Genomic DNA, 8,746 nt, shown 5'->3' on the forward strand with positions numbered 1-8,746 from the left:
CCTCTCCTCTCCTCTCCTCTCCTCTCCTCTCCTCCCCTCCCCTCTCCTCTCCTCTCAGATTCCTTTGCATATACTTTGATGGATACTCAGGCACATGTTTTTGGACATACAGGTAGGTTTCATACCCATGTGACTCTTCCAGACTTTCTCATATGGAGATAGTTTCTTCCCATACAGATTTCATCTTTCTTACACACAGCTACACAAAGACGTGGCAGAAATGTGCTAGTTGTAATCTGGGAATAAGTTTCAATCTTTCAAACAGAAAGTAGAGAACCAATGTGGGGGTAGTGTGGGTATAATTAGCGGCAGTTGCTTCACCAAGCTCCTTAGCCTCTGTGGAGCACCCATTGCCGTTGACAGTTCTCCTTCATCCTAGTGGGGACAGCCTAGTAAGGTCATGTCCCTTTCCCCAGGATGTGGAATTGTCCTCAACCTCATTCTCTTCTTCTCCTGACAGGCTGCGTAAACAGAACAGGTAGAAAACTGCTCCTGGCCTCTCTGCATAGGCAATTATTGGAGGTAAGTTTGGAGCAGGAAAGCACAGTCTCATTTTGTTTGACACAAAGGTTCATCTCTCAGATATGTGAATCCAGACTCAGGGGCATCCTCAATCGTTGCTGGCCTCAAAGACTCTTAAGGAGAGGGATGTATGGAGTTGGATGGACCTCAGTGGATAGAAAAAAATAGAGAAGTTCAGATCAAACTGCATTTGATTAATTAACAAGTATTATTTAGAATCATAATTTTCTAGGGAGTACTTTAGACTTGTTTTTGTAAGTGTGCTTTCATTTGTCTCCTGTATTTCGTCTGTGAAACCCAGAACTGGGTCTATAATTCTTGGTATTCTCAGACACCATGTGCACATCCCAGTGACTATCCAGTGACTAGTAAAACTCTTTGTGAAACTGAGGGGATACTGGTCACATGAAGCCTGATCTGAGGCCATTTGGAAGCAAAGAATGAAGGCCAACCCCAGTAAAATGTTCTGAGGCTTGCTAGCTTAAGCTATACCATTATTAATTACATTGAGCTTGATTTGCTGGATGGAAGGTAGAAAACAGAGCCAGCACATTGTCATCCACACCCCTCTCCCTGAAACCCCCTCTGGAGCACTGTGGGATGGAGTAATGAAGGCGGTGTATAGTGTGTTTGGAGTTCCAGTAAATGTGTGTCCAGGACTATTTTCTGTTTTAGAATGTGCTTTTCTAGAAATATGTAAATGCTTTATTCAGGAACCTGAATATGTAAATGTCTTTTCATGCTGCATTGAAAGCTAGATGAGAGGGGCCTGATCATATTTCATGTGGCACTCTCCATTGGCAGGTCTTGCTCCCTGTCACCATTAGCTTAGGCTTAGCTTCTGGTTCATAAATCACACTCATGGACTTATCCTTTACTGGGCCCCAATTGGCAGAGTTTGGTAGTGGGAAGTGACAAATGACCAGTGTACACATAGTCTAGATGAGCTCAGTCATGGTGACCACAGCTCCCTCTCCTAGAAACAGAAGGCTGCTTTCTCAACACTTGCAGGCTTGTGTATTTCAGATACATCCTAGACAGGAGCCAGCTAGGTGAAGTCTTACAAGGATTGTTTGATTTGTTTGGGTGGCTCTCTGAGGAGCCTTGCAGGAGCTGGGGTTGAGACCAGCTGAGTTTCTATGGCTCAAAGTGTTGAGAGACGCCCTAGCGACCCTCTAGAGACCCAAATTTTCTACACAGGTTGTATGTGAGTCTTGATTGTTATCCTCTAGCTTCATGTGCTAGTGGAATCAAGTTCTAAGACAGGAAGTTCTGGGTCCATTGCTGTCATCTGGATGAGAAGCCACGTTGTCATAAAGACCACACTTTGTTCTGTCTCCAGAGAGGCATTCTATTAATGCTCTGTGTGTGATTTCCCCACTCTAGGACAGCAGCCAACACCAGGGTAATCCCTTCTCACTGCCCCATCCTTAGCCATTTCATGATTTTTCTTGTTTCCCCATGATCCACAAGACAGTCTCCAATAACTATGCCCACACCAACATGACTATCTCTCCCATGAACTGTAGTGTGTATAAAGCTTAGAATCCTTCATTCAGGGTCCACCCATGTTCATAGACTGAATCTGTATAGGGTATATCTTTGACCTGCTATTAACTTTAGTCTGTGAGCAGTGAGAATAAAATTAAACCAATATTTTCTTACCAGAACAGGTTCCTGCTTACATATAATTGATGGTTACCTATGCTTTAAAATGACTTTGATTCATCACAATAACGATCACTACTTATACCAGAGGGCCAAGGTGCAAGTCTCATCCTTAGCCTAGACAGTGCTTCCCATGGCTCCAGTAAACCAGTCAGTTGTGACCATATTCATCCTGCAAAGATTTGTTGATGACCCCAGGGTCCAGGATGTTCTCTTCTGCCTCTTCTTTGCCTTGTTCGTGGCAGCCATAGCTGGCAATGGCCTGATCATTGCGACCATTCACAGCAGTCCCAACCTCCATACTCCCATGTACTTCTTCCTAGTCAACCTTGCCCTGATGGATGTGATCTGCACTGTGACTGTCTTGCCCAAAGTTCTGCAGAGCCTGGTGGCAGAGAACAGCATATCTTATGGGGGATGCCTCACACAGATGTTTGTCTTCTCCTGGGTCCTGGGCTCTGAGCTTCTGCTTTTCTCTGCCATGGCCTATGACCGCTACCTTGCAATCTGTCGGCCACTGCACTATGGTACCCTCATGAGTGGCAGGGTCTGTGTGGCCCTTGCAACCTTCGTGTGGTTCACTGGAGCTTTCAATTCATTGGTGCTCACTTGTCTGATGTTGCCATTGTCTTTCTGTGGTCCCAATCTCATCACACACTTCTTCTGTGAGATCCCTTCTGTGTTGATACTGTCCTGTAGTCCCACCTTTATCAATGACATCATGACTGTTATTGCAGACATGTTTCTGACAGGCCTGAACTTTTTATTGACAATGACATCTTATGGCTTCATCATTTCCAGCATCCTGCGCATCCGCTCATCTGAGGGCAAGAAGCGTGCCTTCTCTACCTGCTCTGCCCACCTGGTTGTGGTCACCCTTTATTATTCCACAGTTCTATATACTTATGTCAGGCCAGCCCTAGGAACTGCTGGGTTCCTGGACAAACTCATTGCTGTTCTGTATACCACTGTGACCCCATCTCTGAACCCCCTTATCTATACCCTGAGAAACAAGGAATTCAAAACATCCTTTAAAAAACTCATTTCCCTGTTGAGAACTTTGAACTTGGAGATGAACTCTAAAAGCAATGGGTAATGAGCTAAAAAAAAGTCAATCAAGTTCTGCAATGTTATAGCCTGGCTTAATTCTCCAAAGTTTGTAGTGTGTAAGTCATACTGTCTACAAGATAATAACAGAGTTCTTCTCTTTTGAATGTTTTAGATAGCTTTGCTAATTTCTACTTCATACTTAGAAATGTGTGCTTATAAGTTCAGTACTATTAAATGTTAAGATATTTCTTTGGTCTTGGGAAGATTCTATGCCCCAGTATAGGCGAATGCCAGGGCCAGGAAGCAGGAGTGGGTGGGTTGGGGATCAGGGGGAGGGGGGAGTGGAGAGGTGATTTTTGGATTGGAAACTAGGAAAGGGGATAACATTTGAAATGTAAATGAAGAAAATATCTAATAAAAAAGATATTTCTATGACTAAACAAATCAAATCTTGTCAAATATTGAGTGAAGTCCTTTTTGTGATCCTATTTCAAATTTCCTGATCTTCTGTGCCTTTGGCCACAAGTAAATGGTTAAAGAGATGAAGAAACATAACTAACCCACCCCCCCCCCGCACCCCCTCAACACACTCTTGTTCTGGACATGTTTCTGGCCTGACTTGAGCATTTTCATCTCATTGTTTTTCCTGTTGCTTGGTTTATCAAACAATTTGAGGGAAGGAGAGTCCTATAGAGGACGTGTGTTAGGGGATGTTTCTGGGGGCATCTGATCCCTATCAAAATGTCTCTTATCCCAACATTCATAATTGTCAGACCAGAATAAGACATTGGTCTAGTGGCTTCTTCTCAGACCCCATGTCATTTTAAAGGTTTGCAAATTCATGAGTCTAATTTTTCCTCATCATTCTCCTGCCTGGATGAGTTTTGTGTGGCATGACCATCCTTCAAGGTTTACTATTATTTAACACTTCATGTTGTATGTAATATTAACCTGACATGAGTTCTATTCTCCTGTGACAAGAACTCAGAAATAAAAAGGTTATCAAAGCATTCATGTTGGTGTGATCATATATACTTTGATTATTTAATACATGGTGGTGTTTTTCTGTATGTTACTTAGAGTCACCTGACTAATACAGATGCCATGTCAAAAAAACATAATTAGCAAATTAGGTAAATAGAATGGAGAAAATTAGAAAGTAAAACAAGACCATGTCAATGAATCATGGTGTGATGATTTGTATACTCATGGACTAGATTGATCTCCAAGAATAATGCTGACACACATTTCCATGATTATCTATAAAGTGTTTCCAGAGAGGATTCATTGAGTAGCTATGTCCATATGCAATGGGGATAGGCAAGCATGGAACAAAGCAAAAGGTGAGAAGAGTTTAAATTCCTCTGTTTCCTTTCAACAGAAGGACTACTGAGTCAAGGCAGAAATAAAGAGAGAAATGAAAGACTTCCTACATTCAATGAAAATGATGCACAATATACCCAAAATAATGGGACACAATGAACGTGGTGCTATAGAAAAGTTCATAGCATTAAATGCCTACATAGAGAGATCTTATACTAGCAACTTAACTGTTGGGGGAATGGTTTTGTGCACGGTGAATTCAGATGCTGATTTCTAGGCACAGATATCTAGCTGCAGTCCAGATGATGGCATGATCAAGAATCTGATGTCTATGTTATGTAAATTGTTTTCATCACCTCTAATTGGTTAATAAAGAGCTGGTCAACCAATTAGCCAATTGGGCAGAAGAGAATAGGGTAGGACTTCAAATCCCAGACCAGGGGACCCAGTAGAGACAAGAGGATAGAGGAGTACCATGAGGAAAAGAAGATATGGAGAAACCATGTGACAAGATTAGGAGGATTCAAGATGAGATCAAAATGAGAGAGCAGTCATGAGGATACACATGCTCTTTTCTGAAAGGAAAATGAACAATGAATTCATCTGGTGGAGTGAAGAGATGTGGGGGCAGAAACTAGAAAGAGTGGCAAGAAAGGAAACTACAATTGGGATGTATGTAATATATGAGCCATGGCAGACTCAGATGTAGCTAAAGTACAATTTGACTAGGTAGTGGCAGCCTAGATGGATTAGAATAGATCACAATCTGTCCCGCTATTAGTGCTTGTTTCTGTTTCTTTATTTGGGAGCTAGAATGAGTTAGATTGAGTGTAGAAATGCTCTGCAGTTATTTGAGAGCAAAGTGAGGCATAGGACCCACCCCCACCCCAGGATTTACTTTCACACATAACAGCACACCTAGAAGCTCTAGAACAAAGAAGAAGCAAGAAGAAGAAGAGTAGAGGGCAAGAAATAAACTCGGGACTGAAATCAACAAAATAGGAACAAAAACAGTCCTATGAATCAAAGAATCACTGAAACAAAGAGCTGGTCCTTGGAAAAAATTAGCAAGATAGATGAACTCTTATTCATGTTAACTAAAATACAAAGACAGAGAGAGAACATCCAAATTAACAAAATCAGAAATGAAAAGGGGGTTATAGCAACAGGCACTGAGAAAATCCAAAAGATCCTCAAGTCATACTTCAAACGTCTGTACTCCTCAAACTTAGATCAAAACTACAAGTGACAGCTCATGCTAGCAAACTTGTACAGTCATTATGGAAATCAATATGATGATTCCTGAGAAAACTGGAAAACAGTCTATCTCAAGCCCAGCTATACTACTCTTGAGCATATATGTTGGAAACCATACCTTGAGAAAGCAAGCCTTTCACAGTCTCCCACCCTGACATGCCAAATGGCCTTGTGCTAAGGAGCGGGTCGTCACTCCCTTCTCCCTGTTCCCTTCCTGGCACCTGAGGCTGTAAAAGCTGAATTATAGTCCCCTCTTCCTTATCTCTTCCTGACTTCCATGACATCCAAGGACATGAGTTACATGCTGAGCCCAGCCTGACACCCAAGGCTGTTAAGGAGGATCCGAATTCCAGAGATAAGATGCAGAGTGCCCGCCACCTGGAGCCTGACTTCGGCCTTCATGTTCCCAGATGCCCACTTCTTTGTTCTTTATTAATTCCCCCTCAACCCCTCCCTATTCCCCTCGATGTATGCTTTAAAAACCCGGCGTTTCAGCCTAATAAACGGAGACCTTGATAGGAACTCTCTACTTGGTCTCCGCTCCTTCTTTCTCTCCCTCCCATTTCCTCCCAGGTTTGCAGTTCCTCTCGCACCCATGAATAACTGAGTCCTGCTGGGCAGGACAAGTGGTGCCCAAATGTGCGGCCGAGGTTCAGATAGTATTGCCTTCAGTGGAGGTCCCAGAGAAGTTCGTCGTGACCCCGAGAAAAAATAAGTAGGAAGGACTGCTTCTGCCGCTCATGGGAGAAAGAAGTTCTTGGTTAGTGATTCATCTCCACTCAGAAAATGGGAAATAAGCTTTCTTAAGAGGCAACCTTCATTAAAGGGTTAAAGATGGCTCTCAGGGAAGGAGGAGTTAGAGTTAAAAAGAAAGATTTGATAAACTTTTTTATTTTCATAGACCAGGCATGTCCACGGTTTATTATAGATGGAGTAGAGATACACCATAAGAAATGGAGAAGAGTAGGTAGAGAATTAAATGAAATTTTGGCAAAGCAGGGTCCCGATGCTATTCCTGCAAATATATTTACTTATTGGAGTCTAATCCGTGATTTGGTAAAAAATGCAGTTGATGATCCAGAGAAACCGCAGCTTTTGTCAGTAGCAGAATATTGCCTCCTCTCCCTTCTCTGGAAGAATTCCCAGAAGAAGGAGATAAAGAATTAGAGTCTGAACATGAGAGAGAGAGAATAAGTTTCAGAAAAGCAGTTATCCCCTGTTTGTGATCTTTTAGCAAAAAAGAGGGAAAATGAAAATAAGCTATTTCAGAGCTCTCCTAGGGATAGAAGGAAATTGGGAGACATCCCACTTCCTCTCTGGCTCCTATGGAAATATTCTTAGTTCTGGTTAGGATATCTGGGTCCCTTTGAGACATTAAGTTCTATTCCCTCTCTGTCTATTGTCTGTCCTTGGTGCACCGTTTGTCTGTATGTCTGCCTATTTGTGTTTGTTTTTGTTTTGTTGTTTGAATGATTGTTGTCCTGTGTTTCATGTGAAAAAAAATGGTTAAAACTTTATCTGCTGGCTGTCCATCCTTTGATTTAGTTTAACTTGTTTAAAAAGCAGTCTCAATTTGTACAGCAGAAACTGATAAGTTACACTGCACTGTGGCTGGGAGTCAAGTATAGCTGGAGAAGCCCTGCTGAGGGCCAATTGCAAACGGAGCTCTTAAAGGGGCAGGCAGCCTTTTGCTTGTAACAGAAAGTCAGCTTAAAATTAGGAACTCAGGGTTGGAGTCATTCTAAACAACATGCAGCATGAACGAACCCAGGAAAACAGGTCTTTAAAGATACTTCAAAATAGGGACAATCTTTGGGCCAGGACTCTGGCAGAGTGCTCAGATTGAGAAAAGGTTGCATTTGGGTTGGTGCTGAGCTCAGAGGGGAGCAGCCTCAGTGAGGCTTGTGTGGCACTTCCTTTGTTTGACAAACCATGACTAGGGAAATTCCTGGGACTTCAGCTCTCCCTCCCTTCCTTTTAGCTAAAAGAGCCTTGTTGCAGACCTAGCCAGATGTTGTTCTAAATAAAGTTTAAATTCAAAGTTTATAAAAGGTCAATCAGCCTGGGGAATTTATCAGGACATTGTGATTTGACTTGCCTACTTTATATAATAAAGTTATAGTGTACAGAGCGTGCTTATATGTATATGTATATTGTTTCCTAAGTGGAAAGTATTTTAGTTACTAGTGCTTTTATGGGGAAGTTAACTTTAAATCCTTGCTCTCACACAATGAGCTTTTAAGTTCTGGGGAGTAGCTGTAACTACAAATAAGATTCAGAGGCAATGTCTTTTAATGCTTAGGGTCTTTAGCTATATTAGAAAATCGTGGTACAGAAAATCTAAGAAGGAAAAATTGATTTGCTTCAAAATTTTATTTTCAAACGATTCCAGGAGATGTTAATTGGCGAAAACCTCACCTTGAAGCCTTAAAGTGACTTAAACCTTTGTTAGGTGCTATCTAGTGAGATTCAAAATTACTGGTGAGAAACAAAAAGGGTTTCACAGAAAGCAGAGGAAACTTCTGTGATCAATTGTTATCAGTCGTAATCAATGATAATTAAATATTACCTGCTCATTTTATTTATGTGCCCACAAGAAATCTTTGGCAAGAGAAAACATTGTAAAATCATCCTTCTTCACTTCAAAGTAAAGTTTTAACAGCCTATACAGCAACTGTGGTGCTAATAAAGAATTGTAAGATATAAGTTTAAAAAATTGTTTTTATACATGCTTCTGTACCTTCTAAATTCATGCATGCATGCATCCCATTTACTGTCTTTATAAAACAGCCCTTCTATGGGAGAAAAGTATATGTGAATTTGGTCACACACTTATTCTTTTGAGTTTTCTCCTGTTTCAGCACAGATAATTAAATTGTGTGCTGTAGATGGTGTTTTAAAATGTTGAACAATCAAACTTTAAGTT

General features: G+C 41.4%; 1 protein-coding gene across 1 annotated transcript; it reads left to right on the top strand.

The window, feature by feature from the left end:
* The first annotated feature begins 2,284 nt into the window (after nucleotides 1-2,284).
* On the top strand, nucleotides 2,285-3,326 carry LOC110299181 (olfactory receptor 13G1-like). Its single transcript, XM_021168815.1, has one exon. It carries the CDS (start codon nucleotides 2,324-2,326, stop codon nucleotides 3,284-3,286), a length of 963 nt encoding a protein of 320 aa, XP_021024474.1. The 5' UTR covers nucleotides 2,285-2,323; the 3' UTR covers nucleotides 3,287-3,326.
* Nucleotides 3,327-8,746: the final 5,420 nt, after the last annotated feature.

Source organism: Mus caroli, chromosome 7 (assembly GCF_900094665.2).
Source record: "Mus caroli chromosome 7, CAROLI_EIJ_v1.1, whole genome shotgun sequence".
In the NCBI taxonomy this organism is placed as follows: Eukaryota; Metazoa; Chordata; class Mammalia; order Rodentia; family Muridae; genus Mus; species Mus caroli.